The 23969-nt window shown below is 37.9% G+C and overlaps 1 protein-coding gene across 1 annotated transcript in view; it reads right to left on the bottom strand.

Annotated features, from left to right (window-relative positions):
• Positions 1 to 23969, bottom strand: part of KIF13B (kinesin family member 13B) — a 198572-nt gene that overhangs the window by 66107 nt on the left and 108496 nt on the right. Inside the window, exons 14-23 of the mRNA XM_078445580.2 lie at positions 21697 to 21827; positions 18238 to 18324; positions 16507 to 16697; positions 15785 to 15995; positions 14729 to 14891; positions 11488 to 11634; positions 9938 to 10087; positions 9527 to 9655; positions 3560 to 3733; positions 1522 to 1679 (exon numbers count right to left, since the gene is read on the bottom strand). Coding sequence (XP_078301706.2) covers positions 1522 to 1679; positions 3560 to 3733; positions 9527 to 9655; positions 9938 to 10087; positions 11488 to 11634; positions 14729 to 14891; positions 15785 to 15995; positions 16507 to 16697; positions 18238 to 18324; positions 21697 to 21827 — 1541 coding nt within the window. The remainder of the gene's footprint in view (positions 1 to 1521; positions 1680 to 3559; positions 3734 to 9526; positions 9656 to 9937; positions 10088 to 11487; positions 11635 to 14728; positions 14892 to 15784; positions 15996 to 16506; positions 16698 to 18237; positions 18325 to 21696; positions 21828 to 23969) is intronic.

Genomic DNA, 23969 nt, shown 5'->3' with positions numbered 1-23969 from the left:
GAGTAATACACAAATACATACTAGCACATATAATTAAAAGCAAAATTAAACAAATTTAACATCAGAACTAGAAATAGTTCTTTTAATTCATTCTAAAAGGTATGATAATGGGGTGCTTGGGTGGCTCAGTCAGTTAAGCCTCCGACTTCAGCTCAGGTCATGATCTCATGGTTCGTGAGTTCAAGCCCTGCATCGGGCTCTGTGCTGACAGCTCAGAGCTTGGAGCCTACTTAGGGTTCTGTGTCTCCCTCTCTCTCTGTCCCGCCCCCGCTTACACTCTCTCTCTCAAAAATAAAAAAAAGTTAAAAAAAAAAAAAAAGGTATGATGATTATAAATATATTCCAAAGTGGTTATTCAAAAATCCAAACATGGTAATCAGATGCACAGAAACAAGTACAGTGATTATCTTTTCATAGATAAAGGTAGTGCTATATATGCTTTGGTAACTTGACAAGTATCTTTGCTCAGGTTAGTAAAAGAATCAAGAAAAAAGTCTCAATGTCTAAGTTTAGGAGTTGCTAAAACTTTCTACATGCAAGAAAAGAAAATCTGGTTCTCTTCTATAATAAAATGAAAAGCACAAATATATGCTTTCAGTCATTCCCCTTCAACTTTTTTTTTTTTTAACGTTTATTTATTTTTGAGACAGAGAGAGACAGAGCATGAATGGGGGAGGGTCAGAGAGAGGGAGACACAGAATCTGAAACAGGCTCCAGGCTCTGAGCTGTCAGCACAGAGCCCGACGCGGGGCTCGAACTCACGGACCGCGAGATCATGACCTGAGCCGAAGTCAGATGCTTAACTGACTGAGCCACCCAGGCGCCCCCAACTTTTCTTTTTAAAATTCTGGTCAACAAATAAACCTGCTTCCTTCCATGACTGATGGCATTTCACACTTGATCTTAGCCAAAAGACTGAGAAGAGATGACTGATAGAATTTCAAAAGAACTTTGAGCTAAAGACAAAATAAGTAAAACCTGAATTCTCAGGTATATCATGATCCATTCTCCCTCTAGTTGATTAACTAGAAGTAATTCAGAATGGGGTGCCTGGGTAGCTCAGTCTGTTAAGCATCTGACTCTTGGTTTCAGCTCAGGTCACGATCTCAACAGTTTGATGGGTTCAAGTCCTGCATTGGACTCTGCACTGGCAGCATGGAGCTTGCTTGGGATTCTCTCTTTCTCCCCACCTCTCTCTCTGCCCTTCCCCTGCTTGCACTGTCTCTGTCTCTCTCAAAATAAACTTAAAAAAAAAAAAAAAAGTAATGCTAAGCAACTATTCTCTAAAAATTCATTCACTCTTTATTCTTAACTATCTATACATTTAACTTCTCTTCCTTCACTCTTTCAAGTTCACTCCTCCAAGGAAGTTTAACTGTGCTTTAAATACCCTGGAAATAATACCATCTATCCCTGGAACACTAGTAATGCTCAGTAAAGGGTTACCTTTATAAATAGCAGTATTAATCTCTAGCAACTCTTTAAAATTATAAATGGAATCAGATGGTATCTAAAATTCACCTGTCCCGAAGACTACGTGTTTTTGCTTGGATAATCCCTAAATCCCACAGGGCTGGGTTTTTCCGAGGATCATTCATCTTATGGCCATATACTTCAATTGCCAATGCCCCTTCTGAAAGATGCTCAATGAAGTCTTCAGTAATGTTAACAGAAAACTCCTAAAAGAAAATAATGACAAAAGAGGAAATACCTTCTGATAACCTTATGATTATTCATACCCACCATCACATATCTACTCCATTATGGAGAAGAGAAATGGAAAAAAAAATGTTTTAGTTCTAAAACAGAATCTTTGAACATGCATGATGAGTGCTCAGAAGGTCTAAGGTTCTTGACTTTAAATATAATTGTAACTCTGATTTAAAAAAAAAAACTTTTCGCCTTGAAAATCTGTTGTGAAAGACCAGCACTGTATTCTATTTTGTTAGCAATATTTGGGAAGCTATTTTAAAAGTATAAATAGTTATATTAAGAATTCCAACAATGAGAGGTGCATGGCTGGCTCAGCTGGTAGAGTATGTGACTCTTGATCTTGGGGTTGTGAGTTCAAACCCCACACTGGGCATGGACCCTACTTAAAAAAAAAAAAAAAGATTTCCAACAATGATCTACAATGTCTTCATATAAAAGTTATTACATGCAATAAGGTAACAGTGTTAGAACAACAATTTTTCTAGCTTTAGGACACAATTATCTCCAATAACAGGAGAGCAGGAATAAATAATGATTATCAGTGCAAAAAAAAAAATCACCCAATTTTTAAAAATTCTCCCAACCTATCCATCTTTACAAGATATATATGACAGCATTTTGCAATAATTATTAAGTTCCAAAATAGTTTATTTTAAAAAGTCATAAAATCCACACTCTCTCTCTTGGTCTTTAACACACAAAGGTATTTCTATGTTTAAAATAGATGAAAAAGAGACCTCTGTCTTGAAAGAAATGAGATGGATCAACTGTGGTTCACTAGAAAAACAGAATCGACAGTCTGACCATCCTGACTCTTCTAATCACTCGCCACAGGTAAACTGACTTCTCTGAACTGACTGCTGCTGCTAAAACAATAAAAGCACTATTATCAAATACAACAGTGGTAAAGATCAGATGAAGAATAATATAAACTGCTTAGCAGGGCATCAGGTGTTCACTGAAGTTCATCATTGTCTCTTTTCTATCTTCATTTTCTCAAAAACACTAGTTTCTTACAATTTTTAGATGACAATCTCTCCAGTACTCTAACTCAACACATGTATTCCATTGAGAAGAGTATATATGGCTGACCCGTGAACAACGTAACGGTTACCAAAACCCCGTGCAGTCAAAACTCCACACAGAACTTTGGACTCCCCCCCAAACTGAACTACTAATAACCTGCCATTGACCAGAAAGCCTTACCACTAACATAAAGGTTTTTAAAAATTTTTTAATGTTTATTTATTTTTGAGAGAGAGTGAGAGTGTGAGCAGGAGAGGGGCAGAGACAGAGAGAGACACAGAATCTGAAGCAGGCTCTAGCCTCTCAGCTGTCAGCACAGAGCCCAACGCGGGGCTTGAACTCACGAGCCATGAGATCATGACCTGAGCCAAAGTTGGACACTTAACTGAATGAGACACCCAGGCACCCCTAAACAGTTGATAAACACAGATTTTGTATGTTATGTATATCCTATACTGTATTCTTACAATAAAGTAAGCTATGGAAAAGAAAATGTTATTAAGAAAACTGTAAGGAAGAAGCACCTGGGTGGCTCAGTCAGTTAAGCATCCGACTTTTGATTTCAGCTCAGGACATGATCTCATGGTTGTGAGATTAAGCCTTGAGTAGGGCTCCCTGCTGAGTATGGAGCCTGCTTAGGACTCTCTCCCTCTCCCTCTGCCCTTTCCCTGCTTGCAAGTGCTCTCTCTCTCAAAATATAAAAAATTTTTTTAAAAAGATATATATTGATACCAAATTATTCAACAAAATATTGCTCACTTTACAGTTTTGTTTTTACCTAAGTATTTAAATGCTGACGGAGTCTGGAAAACAAACTTACATTGCAGTGATCAAAGACAACCATGCATTGAGGCTCCTTGCTGACAGGAGAGGAAGAGGAGGTATCAACTTCAGGTGCAACAATTACTGGCTCCTGTTGGTCCCAGAAGTTGTATTTGCAGAACACAAAGTGGGACAGATGCTGTGGCAAGCCAGTGGCTTGAAGTATTTTAACCTGAAGGAAAAGGAAGGCTCTATTTGTTTTTAACTCAGAAAAGGTGCAACAAGTACTCTGAGTTAGAGATGGACCCCAGTCTTGACTCTGTCACCAACTATTGGTTTTTGTTGACCAAATCCCATTCACTCGGGGGCTGTATTTCTGCATCTGTGAAAAGGTGACGACAACTATTATATTTAGTGAGAGGTTGACAAGAGAGTAACACGACCTTGACTTGGATGTTTTCAAGTATCTACAGAGCAATTCTAGCTTCTTATAACTACATCATCATCACCATCAATCTCATCATCATCATCATATTATTATTAATTATAATTAACTGAGAAAAAGAAGGTTCTCAACATCAACACCATTCAATGATATGAATTTGGCTAACTATGGATGTGTCATAAGAACATAAGAGTGTTAAGAATGATTTATGAAGAAAGAAATCAGCATCCATGACAATAAGGTATATTCAGTAAAGGGCGAAAAACATTTATTTGATATTTTAAAGAATAAGAAAGAATAAGGTTCTTGAGTAGAATATTATATGCTACTAGAGGATTTTCTGGAAAATTTAAAACGCCTTGGGAATGTATACTTTGAAGATCTGAAGGGATAAATGGAGATTAAAGATGGTGAATGCTGACCATCTCTGTACCAACTCTTACTGAATGCCTCCTCCACACAGATTCAGGGAAGAGATGAATCAAAGGAAATGCACCCTGGACTGTAGGAGTGCAGGGCTTTGTGATAACAACATGCAATTAGAAATATATGTCTAATCAGGGGTGCCTGAGTGGCTTGGCCGGTTAAATGTCCAACTCTTGATCTCAGCTCAGGTCTTGGTCTCAGAGTCATGAGTTCAATCCCTGTGTTGGGCTCTGCACTGTGTATAAAGCCTACTATAAAAGAAAGAAAAGAGAAGAGAAGAAAAAAGAGAAAAGGAAAGAAAAGAGAAAAAAATGTATGTCTAATTAGACCCAAATGTGCCAAGAATAAATGCCCATAATGGATTTTAAAGCAGTCAAATATTCTAAATATTTCTTTTGGCAGGCAGTGCCAAGTTGATTTTTAAGTTGGAATTTTTGTGATAAGTTGTGACATTCTAAAACTCCTCCAGCTATGACAGAAATTAAATTCTAAAATTAACTGAGCAAAACTAAATTCTGATTTTATAATTGATTAGGGGCTGACTTTCATGACTGAGCATTGATTATTTATTATGTTTTTCACTTAGTCACTTCCTGCATGTTGTATGATGTACTGTGTCTCCAGTAGATAAATTTAATAAAAATAAACTTGAATATGTGGCTGAAGTTGGTATAGTTCAGCAACCACAAATGTAATCATCTTAACATTTCAGGAAGCAATAATAAGACAGAATATCATGCAAAGTAGAGGACTATTTTCTCCTATACCCGGTACATAAGGGGTAAGCAATGGTGGAGAACTCCATTATTATTCATTATTCCCTACAATGGCAACAAGATTTTGAGACATTCAGATAGCAATTCCCCTGATAGGCTACAAAAAAGACAGATTGACTAATGCATTTTATTCGTCTAAACCCAATAGAGCAATTGGTGTTTGGCAATTAATTTTTTGTTAAATTTAAAAAACCATCCCTTTTTCACTAAGTGTTTAAAATTTTTTTATTATATTCTTTAAGGTGAGACAATATGGTGTTTGAGAAGATTACAAGATTTCTGTGGAATAAATCTAAATAAAAATCTCTGTCACATGTTAGCTTCTGCTTTTGAACAGATTAAATTCTTGGTTTTCTCAGGCTGAGACTTCTCCTATGTGAAACAGGACAGCTACCTAATGATACTGGCCTGAGTACTGACCATACCAATGGAATGAAATGAAAACACATCAAAGCATTGAGTGGACAGATGTTTGATACTATTCTTTGTGATTAAATTCCATTGGAAAGCCAATTTTTTCCCCTTAGAAATCAATCTCAATTTTAAGGTTGAAATAAATTAAAAAGATTTCATATGCTGAACTATATCCTACAGGCAACTTATCAGGAATAAGACTGCCAGGAACGAAGAATACCAGGAATGAGGAATATCTTGCATCCAGAACACAGTTTTTGGGTCTTTTTGCTTTTTAAGTTTCTACATACAGAAATCAAAATCACCACAAGGTGTCAGAATGCCACAGATTTCGACTTGCCACTGTTCATTATAAAGCCCAGGAATGTTAGAAGACATGTTGTTTGGGGTTTTAAAATACACTAATTTAATGTAATTGAAAACATCAATATGTGAATATGTGCACACTTATCTTTCATCATAGAAAAATAAATCTAGACTGCTGTTATAAGCTGGTGATACCTATTACTAAGTGTCCCAGAATGATTTGTTTTTCCCACCAATATTTTATTGTCATATAGTCTGTCTTCCTCATTTTACACAAAAGACCATTATATGCTTAGAATATGGTCTCTAAAAAACACTTTCCACTGAAAGGAACTAGGTTCCTTGGAGACATAGCTGATTCTAGTTCTGGGAGAGGAAAAGTCCAGAATGAAACTAGAATATTCATCATACCAGGAAGCAAGAGAGCTTGTAGCATAGTCTATGAGGGTTACGTTTGTGTCAAAAGGACTCAAGAGACAACTGAAGAGGAGCCCACAGGCCAAAGATGGGATAATTTGAGCTTCAATATAGGTAATAAATACAATGGATCAAAACACATCAAATATTTTTAAATCAAAGAGTTCACAATGACATTTGGGCAAAAAAAAAAACCCAAAAAAAAAAAAAAAAAAGCAACAAACACCTCACTGGCCACTTTTGTATGTTAGTAGGAAAACCAATTAATTATTTTTGAAAATTAGTTTAAAAATTTTTTTTCAATGTTTATTTCTGAGACAGAGAGAGACAGAGCATGAGTGGGGGAGGGGCAGAGAGAGACAGAGGGAGGCACAGAATCAGAAGCAGGCTCCAGGCTCTGAGCCGTCAGCACAGAGCCTGACGCGGGGCTTGAACTCACAAACCGTGAGATCAGGACGTGTGCCAAAGTCGGCCACTCAACCGAATGAGCCACCCAGGCGCCCTGAAAATTAGTTTTTTAAAAAAAGGAGAAAAGAATGCAACATTTACCCTGCCTTTCCTATACAAATTGTATCCCTGAAGAACAAAATAGCTGATATAATAGGAAGATTCTCTCTAGAATCTAAAGAGTTCTATTTTTTTAATATAATTTATTGTCAAATTAACTAACATACAGTGTGTACAGTGTGCTCTTCGTTTTGGGGGTAGACTCCCGTCTTCACTTATATACAACACCCAGTGCTCATCCCATCAAGTGCTCTCCTCTATGCCCATCACACATTTTCCCCTCTCCCCCCAATGCCCCCATCAACCCTCAGTTTGTTCCCTGTATTTAAGCGTCTCTTATGGTTTGCTTCCCTCCCAAGAATCTAGAGAAGAATTCTAGCTAACAAATGGTGATATAATTATAGTATCATTCTTTTCTAACTCCTAATGAAATATCTAGGTAATGATCATCAGTAATTGCTAACATCTCCAGAAGAAAACCAGACATAATATGACTGCGGATTGAAGAACACACCAACACCTATAAAATGCCCTTGCTACTCCCCTTCCCCATATTATCACCTTCATATCTAACTACCAGTTTAACACATTCAATAATACCAATCAGCAAAATCTAGATTATGAGATAATACAAGACCAGTAAGTCAGTTTCTACAATAAAGAAACTATAGGGTAAGAGAGAGAGAGAACAAGAGAGGAAGCAAGCCAGCACAAGGCCAGTGACACTTTAGATTCAGATCTAAATCTAAAGATTAAGATTTAAGTGACACATCACACAAGCCAATCAAGGAAACTGGGTAAATCATGATATTAAGAAAGTATTAATTTTAGATTATTGGTATAATAGTTATTTTTTTAAGTACTCTTCTTTTGGAGATATATACTAAACTACTACAGATGAAATATGATGTCTGGAATAGTTTCAAAATAATCCAGGGGAAAGACAGCACAGAGCAGCTTGGGTGTATGAGTCAGACATGATTGACCATGAGTTGATAATGTGGAGGGAGGGTAAATAGGGATCAATAACATTTTTCTCACTACTTTTTTATATGTTTGGTATCTTCCATTAAAAAAAATCTGAAAATATTTTAAATTCTTTTTTTTTTTAAAGCTTATGTTACCCATTATATACTACTTCTTTTTTTCAGTTCTGACTTTCTCAAATGAAACTGTATCTGTGTATGGTACCTTACTAATGGTAAACTTTTACATAGTTGCATTTACTAGTCCATCACTTTTAAAAGGAGCCATTATGGAGTCATCAAGTCTATGTCTCCACCTTTGATAATCATACAACCTCAGAGAAAATGTTCTAGAATCAAGAATAATACAGTAAGGATTAACCTTTTAGTGAATTAAGAATTTTCCCTCACATTCTGAAGCACCTGACTTAAACATCCGAGGCCTTCTTAATATATACAAAGACCCATAGAAAGGAGCGCATCTTTAACAGCTGTAGTAGTTTCCCCATAGCTCGCAGCAAATGCTTCACTTACTCTTTTCAGTATTAACTCCAATTTTAGTATTTAGTATTTCAGTGTTTAGTATTCCAATTTAGTATTTCAGTATTAACTCCAATATTTACTGAGACATGGAACTGGACTAAGGATGGATTATGAAATACACGTTAAGTTTAGGCTTCCTTCATTTCACCTTTTAATGGCCTTCTTCTCACTCATACACTGGTCCTATGATCCTCGTGGATTTCTCTTCCTCAAAAACCCTTTTAACTGGGTCCTACAGAGATTCTCAACCAATGGCACACTGGATCAACACACTATTTGGAAATGTGTAAGAGATTTTTCATTGTCCTAATGAGTGACAGAGGTGGCACTAACTACACCAATTGGGTAGGAGTTCAGGAATGTAATGACCTACTTAAGGTCTACCTAGCTATTACCCATGAAAATACGACAGTACCCTATGGAGAAAGAGGTTTATATCACGTGCTCCCCCCCCTTCAAGTTCACTCTGAGTCTCACCTCCAGAAATTTTCCTCAGACTTTACTCTCTGAATTAATTACCTCTCCTCTATGTCCCAGAGCAACTCTTTCAACCTCTCTCAGAGCACTTGGGTCACACGATATTGGATTCTTGTGTGTCCCCCTCCACATAAACAGAAACTACACAGGTTGCTCCTTGACAGCAGAAATCCTGTCTTATTCATCTTTATGTTCTCAGCACAATGTATCACTCAAAAATACTCTTGAATTGTATGCATGGAAAGACCAGAAAGAGCAGGGTTTGGGATGAGCACATGCTGGAGTAGCATACACAAAGGCACATGGGTAAGGGGAACCAAAAACACATGGAAAAACACGTGAAGAGTGACTTCTATATAATAGGAGCTTAGGAGCAGAACCAAGACTGGAGTAAATCTCTAGCATCAGCACAAGTCAAGAGGTCCAATAGGAGGAAGAAATTCATGTGAAAAAAACTTTGTTTCTCTACAGAGAAGTTCACATAAACATAAATCCATATAACTTTGGAACAGAATGTCCCGGAAAAAGAGGTGACTTATCTGAAACTTCAAAGAGGAAGGTAGTAGAAGTACCTAACTGGTAAATCAGTATATATGATGAAATATGGTCTCCAGAATACCAATACTAAAGATTTCTTTAGAGACAGGTATTTCAAAATTCGAAAGAGAACACAGTATTTATTGTCTAACTACCCACAATCCTCAAAATCCACCACACTTCCATTACTTCTAAATGAAACTGGGACTTACCATGCACACAAGTCTATTCTCCTGGGTTTCCTTATCACAGGAGAGATCTGTGGTGTCATCACCTCCAGCAATCCTTTCCCCAATGTCACCACTGATTCGCATCACCTCCACATGCAGCCGACCTGCCACCTATAACAAGAGAAGAAAAATGGGATTTTGTTATTTCTCCCATTTTAGAGTCAGGTGGTTGGGTTAATGGTAAATGAGAATTTAGAAGTGTAGGTTCTAACAGTTACTTTTCCTCAAAGTACTTGGAATAATCACCACCAAGCAGATGGAAACACAGGTAATAATAATACACATAAATAACACTTATTATTGATGAAAAAGAGTCACAACAATGTACTACCACCACCGTAATGTTTCCTAAACTTTTCTCTGCAGGGTATAAGGCATAAAGAGAAAACTAACCTCTCCTTTCTGGTTGACAATTGGAACAGCATACTGTAACTTCACATCATAGAAGAGGGACTCGAGGAAGACATTCGCCACCCCAATGAGACTGTGATTTTCCTGTTCGTCATAGAATGGATCAGCACGCTTGAAGTAGGATCGTATGACCTTTAAAGAGATTTGGAACATCGCAACTTCAGAAATCACTTAAAACAAATTAATTCAGGGAGGCTGGGTGGCTCAGTCAGTTGAGCGTCTGACTTTGGCTCAGGTCATGATCTCATAGCTCGTGAGTTCGAGCCCTGCGTCGGGCTCTGTGCTGACAGCTTGGAGCTTGGAGCCTGCTTCGGATTCTGTGCCTCCCTCTCTCTCTGTTCCTCCTCCGCTCATGCTCGCTCTCTCTCTCTCTCTCTCTCTCTCTCAAAACTAAATAAACATTCAAAAAAAATTTAAAACAAATTAATTCAACCTACTACCACCTTTTCATGGCCAGTAAGAAAGTGATCAAACTCAGCTTAAGTACAACACTGGGTCACACCCACTCCCTCTTCCTCATCCCCATCAGAATGGGGATCAGCATCCTTCACCCATGACAGAGCCATTTCAGTATATCATTACTTTATTTCTTCTCCTTTATGTGGAAATCTTGCCATGAAAATAGAAAACACATATTGGCTAGAAAAAGAAGTCGAGTGTACAAAAGTGCTCTTCAGTTGTCATTCATATCTATTCCACTTGTTCCTGCCAAACCATAAGATAATGGTGCTGCTTAACGAGAGCTGACCCCATATGCAAGAGTGGTTTGCTTTTTTGTAATTTGTTAATGTTGTTTTCTTTCTAGGCTGACATACAAGAGAAATACAGAAGAAAAGAAAAAAAATTTAAGAAAAAATGTCATCTAACTATAAAGTCATTTTTTATGACAATCTGGAAAAATAACATTTATTTTTAAAAACAAGATGCTAAGGAAGTAAACAACTCTGAGGAAACAAGACCAACAGTGTTGAAAGTTGTATAAATATACATAACATGTATTTCTGTTTTAAATATGCACAAGTACATGGCCAACCTAAATGGGAAAACCTGCAACTTGAGGAGAAAGTTCCAGAGTACAGCTCTACATCACCCACTTTAGGATCAAAACACCTTCAAAATCTGCTCTTAATGGTATAAATATTAAGGTACCACTGATGTTGTACTCAAAAAAGTGATACTACAGGATACTATTTGCAAGGTTAAATGTGTGGAGAAGTGGGAAGAGAGATAATAAGGCCTGGTCTCTGTCCTAAGTAAATTCACAGTCCTGCACAGGACCAGACACACATGACAACTACAGATGTCAGAATGGAATGTAGAAGATTCTACAAGTAATCCAGAGAACATACAATGAGGAGAGGAAAGAAGATTCTTGATTAGCAAAACAATTTAGAAGGTTAAAATAAGTATTATTCTAAAAACAGGATTACTATTTTAGAAAAATGAACAATTCTTCCCTAAAATGGTTAGGCTCCTTCCTGCTTGATTCTTTCTATGACTACTGGTTAAGTCCTTTTTCTCAGATAACTTACTGGAGTATCTTCTTCACACTCCTTCCACTCCTGATAAAGGTCTCTCATATCCAGCAATCTGTTGTCCAGTTTTTCTAAAGACCAAATCTGTTTTCCTTTTCCTTTTCTTCTCACCTGGATTGCAGGCTCACTAAGAAGAGAGCCTCGCTGTAAAACAGTAAGAGTGACCATGTGAAACACAAAGATATCCATCACGGAAGTCAACCCTGACCATTCTCTACCCACCAGTCAAATGTCATCAACCCAAACTAAAGCTGCTATCATCCTCTATTCAGTTCACTGCAAAACTTCCCAGAAACCTTACAAGCTTAATATGATGCCATTATATTCAATGGCGATCAAAATTTAAATTTAAGTATATAAATTACATGTAATTTACAAAGTAAATTTACATAGTATATTATTCATATAGTAAATGGGATATAAATTTGAATCTAAAACCTAACAGACTAAATCATGTTTAATGGGATATTAAAAATGTTTTATTCAGACCATCATATGATCAGAGAGTCCCAGTGGGTAGAAAAAAAGTCATAAGCATTGAATGGGAAGGGAAAGTTTGCTGGGATGGAGAGCTAAGAAATGATCTTTTACTTTCAAGTTTGAATTTAAAAATCTTTTTGAATGGGTAGTATGTTAATGTGGTACAAAACACAAAATGTTTAAAAGAGCAAACCATGAAAAGAATCCCATTTACCCATTTGGAGGCAACAAATGACACCAACGTAAAAATACACATAGCTTGAATTTAAAATTTAAAATTTAAAAGAACAGTATAGAACTAGACAGAGATGCTGGTCACACAACACTGTGAATGCACTAAAGGCCACTGAACTGTTTGCTTTAAAACGGTTAATTTTATGTTATATGAATCTCACCAGAAAAAAACCTAGAATTTAATGAAGTTTTTCCAGCTTAAAAAAGCAATGTGTTTTTAATATAGAAAAAGTTTTTAAAACCACAAAGTAGAAAATAAAAATACCCCTGTGAATCTCCCCCATAGAGACGTATCTATCAGTTACTCATCAATTTAGAGTCACCAGATAATTTATCAACTGTTTGGATATGTCTACTCGGAACTTTAGGGGACTGTGAATACACCCATGTTACTTTAACATCCCACGTATAATCATTTTCAAAGAAACAGAATTCACATGATGAAACAAAGATTTTAGAATTCTGAAGCTCAAAAATTACCATTCTCTCATACTATAAAGACTCCCCTACCTAATACTCAGCCAACCAGGGAATCAATACAAAAAGCTCATCAGTGATCTGCAGAGAGTGGTACTACAGGCAGAGAATGCTAGAACCAGGAGGAAATGGCAACCTGCAATATGCTGAAGCATCAAGACTTGGCCCTCCTGCAATTACAATAAGAATTGGAAAAAAGAAAAAAAAAAAAAAAAAAAGAAATTTCTGCCTCTCACCAAAATCACCAGAAAGAGGCAAGTACAAGGTCAGGAGTAAGACCAGAACAAATAACGGCGTGCACAGCATGGACACGACATTAAGTGAAATGAAGAGTTTTTAAGTACCAAAACCAAAAGATTTTGTTGGATAAAAGAGTTAAGGCCCAGCCTGAGTTAAGGAGACTCTCTACTTAAGAAATACTTTCTTGTCAAGCTCGTCTCTCCAGGTGAAATCTGAAAATACTAATCTAGTAAATCTATGATAGCAGTGTAGATTAGTAGCCGTCTGTTAACGATGGCTGCTTCAACACCAGCAATGTGCATCATCTCTACCGGCCATCACATACCCCATGAACATACTCCCAGGTGTCTGGGAGAGAGGGATGCCCAAAATGACCTGTGTCACTTCTAGGTGTTGACCTGGCTGCCTGGAGACAGGGTTGATCTTTCCAACAAGGTCCGAGCCAGGATACACAGAAAAAGCTACAGAGAGTCATGCTTAATGGGGGAAAAATGTTTGTTTCTGTTTTTCCAACTCAAACACTACAGAATGGAAAAAGACCTTGCTCTGCTCAGTCTTCTAGAAGAATATAAGCCCTATACCTTCTGCCCAAGATTAGCTTTCCTCTACTGCTTTTTGTCTGAGTCCCACTGCACCCATGGTTTGCCCTACAGATGCCAACAAGCAAAATAAAGTTCTAAGTTCACAGAATATATACCAAAAGACAAGTCTCAGGGCACCTGGGTGGCTCAGTCGGTTAAGTGTCCAACTCTTGATTTCAGCTCAGGTCATGATCTCACGGTTTGTGAGTTAGAGCCCCATGTCGGGCTCTGTGCTGACAGCATGCAGCCTGTTTGGGATTCTCTCTCCCTCTCTCTCTCTCTCTCTCTGCCCCTCCCCTGTATGTGCGTGTGCATGCTCTCTCTCAAATAAATAAATTTTTTTAAAAAATGCAAGTCTCCATAAAGCAATGAATGCATCACATCCACAATACCTATATTACTAAAAACATTAAGTATCATTATTTGCCAAATATCTGTTCTGTGGAATCATTGACCTTGATGTTGTGATGCCACAAGAAAAAGATAGATGTGGTCCTTGCTATCAAATTAGAACACCCAAGAAGGATTCATTAAACCTCTGCTGTGTCAAATACTGTAGGGGAAACAAAGCACACAGACCCTCAAAATATTTTTCTGAATATAACATTCTATCATAAAAATTACATATGAACATGATTGAGAGCTAGAAAAGAACCTAAATAACAAAGAAAACACCTGAATGGCAAGGATAGAAAACTCTGATGGGAACTTCCCTCTATATTTTATTAAGCTTATTACATAATACCACAAAAATTTGTGACCATGAATGCACACATGAAACAACTAATAAACAGTTTTGCAGAGCAATCTGTTAGCAAGTGGAAATAACATGGTTTATGTAAAATAAACAGGTACCTTAAGGGAGGAGGGTTGTACAGTGGTAACAAAATGAAGGGGAAACACCACTTTCAGAAGATTCATCAGGAAAGACTTTTCAGAAATCATTTAAACAAACTGGAAGAAAGGGAGTTGAGGGAAATAAATTGGTAGAGTGTGGTGGGTGGAGGTGGAGAGGATATTCTTGTGGACAAAGGACATATATGCACAGAGGCAGAGAATTAAAAGCAAATAAACTCTACTGGAGAGCAGAGAGCAAGTACAAAAGGATACAGACTGCAGAAAGTATAGGTGGGGAGAAGGGCAAATCCACTGGTATTTAATAACACTGGTGAAATAGACAATGTCCCCAATGACATCTTTGCCTCTTCCATGAATGGCAACCTCACCTTCCTGTTGGCATCCAGGCTGGAGGCTGGAATCTGCAGGGTTACTTTATACTCTGTTCTTTTATCCAGTTCCTCTGCAATGTAACTAGCTTCTCTCACCAACAGATTGGCTTTAACAATTTGTTCCCTCAGCCTCATCAGGCTGTTATTCAGTGTTGCTTCTCTTTAAAAAAAAGGGGGGGGGGGGGAGGGGGATAACCGTCAAGCAGCACATCAGAATATTATGTACTACATAATACACAAATGCCAATCTGCGAACCAAGCTTTACAACTGCCTTTTGCACACAGGGAATACATTACTGACACCGACCCATGCATGCGCTTGTATCCGGGCTAAGTTATACGTATAGGCACACGCTCGTGTAACAAGCTGGCCGTTGATTACGACAGTGCTCACTTGACTGTGTATACAAGTCACCTGGGGGTCTTGATAAACTGAAGATTTTGACTCATGAGTGCTGGGGTGGGACCTGATATGCTACACTTCTATCAATCACCACCTCAGAGAGATGCTGCCTATCTGCAGACCAAACTTGGAATGGCAAGAGGTTAGTTAAGTACAATCTGTAACCGTAGATGAGACATTTTAGTGCAATGCTAATTAGCCCATATAGAGATCAAACTTGCAATCTGCATCTCATTAGCACCATGCTTTACCTACCTGAACTAATCAGTCCAGATAACCACCTTTCTTTTTTTTTCTTTTTTTTTAAAAAGCATCTACCCAAGCTTCAGAACCTAAAGTATAATACAATGATAAAGTATAACTTCTAAGTACAAATATTTGTTTATTCAATCCAAAAGCCATACAGACTAAAATGTGGCAGTACCTAACAAGGGCAACTTTAAAGAAATCAATATAAATTGGTAATTCCTGTTTTTTTCAAAAATGAAAAAAATAAGATAATGCCAAATGATTCTTAAGCTGTAACACTCTCTTTTTAATCTAACTTTTTTTCAAGTAATTTCTAGATCTCTTCACCCTGCATCTGACCTGGGCAGGTTACAGTAACAAGCACTGGCTGTGCATGTGTAATAAAGGCCCTATGCACCTACCTCTCTTCAGCCCACTGTCTCAGTCGCTGTTGAGCACTGGGTGAGTGGAAAGAAAACCTGTCCCCGCTACGGCAGTTTTGCTTCTCAGGAGACAGCCTTCTTCGTAGCTGCTCCAATTCATGTTCATACATAAGCCTCTGGCGCTCTAATGCAGATCGTTTCTCTTCTTCATGCTGTTGTTCTAGGCTGTTCAATATGGACTGCATTGGATCTAAACAAGGGTTTTTTAAAAAGGTAAATAATGAACGAAAGGTGACTGTACAACACAATATATTTCAAATGCTGTTCTATATATTGCTATGCTGTTTGTCACCCTAATTAGTAAAAGAAGACTCTTGAAGACAGTTTGGAATAAACTCAGTTTTCCTTACTCACAATTACTCATCATATCATCTATTCTTGTTAGATATATGCCGAACTGTTTTCCATCCAGACAAAGCAGGTCTTATTGTGTGTTCTACACATAACCTAAGAGTGGCAGTCAAGTGTCAAATCTGAGAAATTCTACCACTAAGAATAAAGTTGGCAGTGATTTGTAATCAAGGCTGAAAGAATGAAAAGTTTATATAAATAAATTAAAACCAAAGACACAAAAGAATAGAGTGCAGGGAATAACATAAAGATTTCCTTTTTTGGTTAACATTTAAAAGGTCTCAGTCACAAACATGTTTAACTCTCCACCAACTTTAAAAGATTCTAAAACTCACAACAGATCTGCTCACCATTATTACCCAGAGCCTTCATGGTAACCTCCATCTGTGCATACTCATAATTGAAGTTGATTTCACTGGACACCTCACTGGAGGAGTCTCCGTCTACATCCAGTTGCTCAGAACTGGTATCATTCTTCATGGAGCTGTCTTGTTCCTCATCTTCTCTATCTGCTTTCTTCTTCTTTTTAGGCAAATTCAGTCTTGGGAGAAAAAAAAGAGTATTATTTTTAAAATAAAGATAGGCACATATTCATTCCATTCATTAAATACTGGTATTTGTTAGATGCCAAGGGGGCACCATGTAAGTGTAAGGCAATTACTATACCCAGGAAGTTTATCCTCTACTAGTAGAAATACATACACATACGTGTGAATAGTTACAACAGACAGCATGACTTGGCCACATGACTGTAACAAGCGAGGTGCTGAAGAAAAGCTGAGGAACACTGTGATAACAACAGAAAGGATGACAGAGTTGGAAGTCATCTGAGGCAAGCCTTAAACAATAAGGAGAAAGCAGGGAATTAGGGCAGTGGGAACAGCATGAGAAGAGATGTAGAAATGGAAACTCTCATAGTCTGGAGAAATTATGAATAAAACAACACAGGGGCACACAAAATGTGTATAGCAGGAATTGTGGGAGATAATGCTGGAAAAATCAATTTATCCCAAACTATGAAGGTTTTGAAAACCAAGCCAAGCAATTTCTACTTGATTTAGTTTAAGAAGGAAAAAAATGAAAAATATTTTCCACATGCTTTGTACCCCTCTACCCTTTCCTCAGTAATCAAAATATCGACTGGCCTACAAGCAAAGGATCTCCATTAGCTATAAGAAAAGTCAGCTGATATCCCAAGCAGGGTGACCAGTGACAGGAAGAGGAACACAGCAGGATTCTAATTCTGTACAATCTCTAGTCCGCCCTTCGTTAGCAATACAACACCAGTTTTCTATGGGAAATAATGTGTGCAGTCCCGGGACACACACTTTCTCAGCCTCTCTTACAGGGGACAGGCAAATTCTAGCAAATGAGACAAAAGTAGAAGGTTGCTGGGGACTCTGGAAGATTTCTGCTTTTTCTGATCAAGAAGACAGGGCTAGTATCACCACCCATCTCTCTCAGTTTCTTCATATGTGCCCAGATGCTGCTTTGAAGCCTGGAGTGCTGTAGCCATCTTTAGACCACAGACCACAGGGAAATGCCAAGACAGTGAAACAGTGACAAGACTTCTACCATGACAGTTTTGAAAGGCTTAGCCAATGCTACCAACCATCCACCTTTGGATTTCTTATTCTGTCAGTGAACAAACTGTTTAAGTCACTTTAATAGTTCAGTTTGCTATTACTTGCAGCCGAAAACATTCCTAAATGAAATACAAATTTTATTTCATGAAGAAGGAAACTAAAAGTACTACTCTTCCAATAAAAAATAAACAGATAAAAAAATAAGCACGTCAGAAAAAAAATTAATGAATTCTTATACCAGATGGCAAAACAATCATCTTCCAATGGGAAATGAAAAGGGAAAAATAAGTAAGTAAACTCCTTATTGTCCCTGAGTATAGGGTTCATACGCCTCTAGGCTCAAACCATATAGTGAACAAACCATATACAGTCAATAAATATATATGTACACAAAATAATGTCTAATTTTTATGGAGCTAAGTTTACCTAATATATATTCTTCTATTTCAGAGTACAATCTTCAACAATCTCTAAGAGCCATGAATAATGTCATACCTGAAGAAGTGGTTGTTTCCCCATAATATCCTGTCCCCATGGTGTAGCTGTATAGGACTAGATACAGAAGAGCCATTTACAAATGTTCTGTGGGGAGAAGAGGTCAAACATGCAAACAATGATTATCAACGTTTTCTCCTTTACTATACCATAGAGATGTAGTTACCAGGAAAAATAAAATAATCAATTCCCCAAATTGATTCCCAGTAAATTTCATTATTTGTATTTACTTCTTTGCTGATTTACCTAAAAAGCTTATGGTACTAAGTATAATATATTATTATCCTCTACTTTTCAAAGTTTCAAATTTGTTATATAGTATATTAGGGAGTATGGAACTATTATAGCCAATAATAAAAAGCTGGTAGCATATACATTACAACTCAAATTGAATATGTCCAATCTACATGGATAAGAGCCAATCAACCAACCAGAATCTAGAAATATCTACAGATATCAGTAATAATAAATGAGACCTATGCTAGAATCTTCTGTAACTTCCTAGAGCACAGAAAAAACATTCATATCCTATCAATATATAAAAGACTTGTCAGGTCCACTTGACTGCTTATCTTGACAATGGAGTTCAACAGATGGATGAACAGAAGGATATGAAGGGAAGAATTTGCAGAGGCAGGAAATAAACAGAAAAATTATGCATACCACTATAAGACTGATATTCCTGGAATACCAGTTTCATCAAGCCTCCTTCCTGCTGAAGGACTCATTTGCTTAGATACAGGATAAAGGTCAAGTTCTTTAACTTGATACTCAAGACCCCATAAAAGGAAGCCTTCTTTATCTCCTTTCCCCTTTCCAGTGAATTCTCAACTCCAGCCAAAAAAACAAAAGGTTTATGTTCTGTCCACTGAACATGGCTGACTTACTCTTCTTTCAAAGCCAGGCTTATACCAGCCAGTCCTGCAAACTAGAACAGAGTTCCTGTCCCTCTCCATTCCCCCCAAGTCCTCAGCTCTCACAGCTCAGCTGGTTTCAGCTTCCTCTATAAAGTCTGCTCATCACCCCAGCCTATAGTATCTTAGTTTCTTTGCCATCCTAAGCACTACCTGGTTTTATATTGCTAATTACTTTTTATGTATATGCATACACACAAAATCTTACTCTCTGTATCTAGATTTCACTTGCCATGTGGGTTTTTAAACACTAGAAGTAATTGGTCCTCCTACAGTCTGATTATGTAAATCTCGAGGCTCAAAAAATATAACAAGAGGGAACCTACTAAAATTAGCAGATTTTAGCTTTTATGACACAAATTCCTTAAATACAATGAGGAGTTTAATTAAAGGCAAACTTATATAGAGGCTTATTTTTAAAGGCTACAGCAGTTAAGCTATAATTAGTAAATAAAAGCATGAACACAATAACAGTTTCCAAAGTGTGGTCTCTGGGGGGGGTCCCCAAGATCAAAGCTATTTTTATAATAATGCTAACCTGCCCTTTTTCACTGTGTCATTTATACCAGCAAATGAGTAAAACTGCTGGTGTTTTAGCACAAACCAAGGCAGTGGCACCAAACATTTCTAGTAGTCACTGGACTACTCACTGCCATGCACTCACAACTTTTTTTTTTTAACGTTTATTTTTTTTTTTGAGACAGAGAGAGACAGAGCATGAAAGGGGGAGGGTCAGAGAGAGGGAAACACAGAATCTGAAACAGGCTCCAGGCTCTGAGCTGTCCACACAGAGCCCGACGCGGGGCTCGAACTCACAGGCTGAGAGATCATGACCTGAACCGAAGTCGGACGCTTAACCGACTGAGCCACCCAGGCGCCCCATTTAAAAAATGTTTCCTTTGAGAATGTCTTTGATGATGAAGTAAAAATTACTATGTTTTTTTTTTTTTTACTCTTGACTCTGAGTACCCAACTTTTTAAACATTTCAGGTGACAAAATGGGAAGTACATAAAAAGCACTGTGTCCATTCATACCAAAGAATGAAGGCTGTCCTGAGCAAAAGACATACACACAAAGTGTTATTTTGGGCATTTTCTTGCAAATAAACAAAGCAAGGAAACGAATGGCAGTATTTGTTGCCAACTGTAAACTTCAAATGAGAACTGGAGTTTGGAAGACTTGTGTCTGTGTCCTCCACCCAAAGACCATGAGGAGCACTCCTGTGGTGAACATGCACAGGGAGAAGACACAGCCCCAGGAAGCACAGGGTATCTCAGTGAGACTGTGCTGGGAAGGACTGTGGCAGGATCTGGGCTTTAGCTGGATGACTTGGGAAGGGCTCTGACAGCATGGGGTGCTGTATGTGCTGGATGCTGTATGATCGGGCATTTCAAAAAATCTTATCTATGGAGGGGAGACTCCAATGAAGATGTGACGAGTGAAGAAATAATCGCTCACCTCAACCAAGAGAAGGTGTTTGGTATTTGGTGTGTGGCAGAGTGACCTTGATTTTTGTCTGTGCTGAAACAAAATGATGATGTGGCCTGCTTTGTCTTATTTATCACAGCCTCAGAGTAACATTGCCTGAGGTTGATTTTTTAATAGGAGAATGGCATGCCCTAACTGGGAGTGCCAGGTCCAGTGTCTTCTCTTTTTTTTCCCCTTTCTTATTTGCATCCTTCACCATGAGCTTGATTGCTTATCAATATTTAAAGACTTTGTGGATAAAATCAGTAATGATATTAATGATTATTCAGTATCACAGGATGAAATGGTCCAACATTTGGAAATTCAATATAAATCAGTTAACAGTTATGGATCATTATATAACACACAGCCCAAGGAAACAAACTGACAAACATTTAATTTATAAATAATGGTACACCTCTTCATTCATCCATTACTTACTGAGCACTTATATACTAGTCTTCTATTACATACTAAGGACAGAGAACCAAAAATAGAAGGGCCCTTGTCCTCAGTGAGTTCATAGTCCATTGGGGTAATAAAGGCTAAGAGACCACAAAAATACAAATACAAAGTGTTGACAGGAAGCATAAGGTGTATGGGAATATGTACTAGGGGCCCTTCACTTAGACCAAACAGGAAATTCCCCCAAAGTAGATAATGACAGAGCTTAACCTTGAATGTCAAACAGGAATTAGCTGCCCAAAGGAATGGCAGACATAGAGGAATAGGAGACAGACAGGAGGGATGTAAGGGATTTTGTATCAAAAATAGTAGAAAGCCATTCGGCTATCTGGTGAGTGACCCAGGAGAAAAGGTTCCAATCAAGATATGATGAAGGCCTTGTTTTTTTATTATTTTTTTTTTTTATGAGGGCCTTATTTAAATAAGGCCACGAGAGTGAGTATAGAGAGGGAACATGGCTTAAGAACTACTAAAAAGTTAAATGTAAAGGCCTTGGTAATGAAGTGAATATCTTCATTAAGTGAACTTAAAAAGCAAAGGCCAAGCATCCACAAGTAGTGTCCTTTCTTCCTCTTAAAGACTGTGACATTAACATTAATTAAAGTACATTACCTGGTGTTCTTCTGAGGAGTCAGCATAACCTGGCCTTCTGATGTGATGTCTATAATACAATGTTCAGGAAGAATTCCCATTCCACATAGCTGGATATCTTGGGAATTTGCTGACCCTATCAATGTATGCTCCTACAAAAGAATCAAATTCACTGATTAACATTGTATTCTTACATGTATAGAAACTGAAATCATCTCCCCTGAGCCCTCTTATATTGATCCATTACCTTAGCTAAAAGATTTTCTTAAGCAAATGGAATGGGGTAGGGGGAATTTCTGGCTTTCTCTGAAATACATTCTACAAATTGTATTTCCTTATAAGGAATAATGCAGAGTTGAGTTATACCTTTTAAACCTAAAGCTATAGTTTTATATTAATGTCTATACTATATTCATTATTTTCCATCGCAATCTTGATTCCAAATACTTTATACTACTCTCAGAGCATGAGCCATATGTCAATGATATACCAAAAATATTGGTCTGAAGACCACAGTTACTTAAGCTGCACATCATTTATCTGGTCTCAATCAAGATGAGTCAACCACAAAGATAAAAAGCTATTCAAATCTAAGAATTTTGAAAAGATTACAATTATTTTATGAATCCCATGGTCTCTCTAATCCTCACAGAAGATATGATGGATGTGTTCTTCTTACTGTAGAGTCGCAATTATGCAATTCTTGAAGCCCCAATCACCAGCCTTGCTTTCTGGCTGGCAACTGAGAAAGTGGATGTAAAAGTTAAGTTCCCTCTTCAACATCTGACTGCCCATACATAATTAAACGCTGATAAGACCTGGATGTGTCCCTAGGCCACCTCCTCCTTGCATACACCTGGATCAGGGGTCAGATACAAAATATGTAAGGCTTTGCAAGTTTTATAAAACCACTCTGCCTCATAGTGTGAAAGCAGTCAGATAACACACATATGAACAAGTGTGGCTACTTTCCAACAAAACTTTATTTATGAACACTGAAATTTGGACTTCATATAATTTTCACATGTCTGAAATATTATAGCTTTTCTATTTTTTTTCCAACTATTTAAACAATGTAAAAACCATTCTTAGCTCCCAGGCAGTATAGAAGCAGGCAGGGAGCTAGATTTGGCCAGTGGAAACAGTTGCTGACCTTTGATCACAATGACTTCATCCAGCCCCATGGGTTTTAAATGCTGTTGAGACAGGAAAACTAAAGGGACCCTATGAAAAACTGCTTGTTTTGCTCCTTTTCCTGCTTCTGTTCTTGCTAGGACCCACATCCCCCTACACATACACATCTTATAGAACAGATAATGTGTCCTCCCGGTAAAGGCAAAGGAGTTAATGACTTCTTTGGAGTCTTCCAGCACAACAGACACCATCTAAGGAGTGACCAAGACCACTGATCCACCAAGAACTGTGGCCCTAGGGCACAAGTGGCTTATGGAGGACACCTAAACACTTGTCTATGTTCCTGGATGCCTGAGAAGACACAACCCTCAATAAAAACCCCAGGCTTCAAACAAAGATGAGACTTACTTTCCTTTCAGAGTCTCCCAGTTGCTCTGTATCTGCTTTCTCTACATATCTTCAATAAACTGCTCTCATTTCCTCTTGGCTTACATTTGGTTTCCATCCTGAATGAAGTCAAGAACCTTCTTGGCTGGTTCTGGAGAACCCCACCTGGGTCCTCAGACCTCGCCTGCCTGTGACACTGTTTCTATATAAATTAAATCACTAACCAGGAACCATAAGCTTTAGTTCATTATTTTCCTGCCTCCACTACCACTATTCTAGTCTCAATAACCATTATTTGTTGCCTACTTGGATGTCTAAAGACATTTCAAGGTGTCTAAATGTCTTTAATGTTCATTTATTTATGAGAGAAAAAGACAGAATGCAAGCAGGGGAGGGGCAGAGATAGAGGGAGACACAGAATCCCAAGCAGGCTCCAGGCTCTGAGCTTTCAGCACAGAGCCCGACACAGGGCTCAAACCCACAAACCACAAGATCATGACTTGAGCCCAAGTCGGAGGCTTAACCAACTGACCCACCCTCTAAATGTCATTCTTAATGACATTTGAGTATCTAAAGACATTTCAAAGTGAAAGGGCCAAAGCAGAACTTTTGCTCCCCCAACCTCCACCCAATGAGTCTATTCTCTTCTCCATTAATAGTGGTACTGCCACCACCCAGGTAGTCAACTAAAAAGGTTAGGTGCTACTGAGCCCTATCTTCCCCTTACCAGCCTACTCCTGGATCCATGTTGATCAGAACATCCCTACAGACTG

The sequence above is a fragment of the Panthera onca genome, chromosome B1, assembly GCF_046562875.1.
Source record: "Panthera onca isolate mPanOnc1 chromosome B1, mPanOnc1 haplotype 2, whole genome shotgun sequence".
In the NCBI taxonomy this organism is placed as follows: domain Eukaryota; kingdom Metazoa; phylum Chordata; class Mammalia; order Carnivora; family Felidae; genus Panthera; species Panthera onca.
The sequence above is the reverse complement of the archived record's forward strand: the minus strand, read 5'-3'. Positions and strand labels throughout refer to the sequence as shown.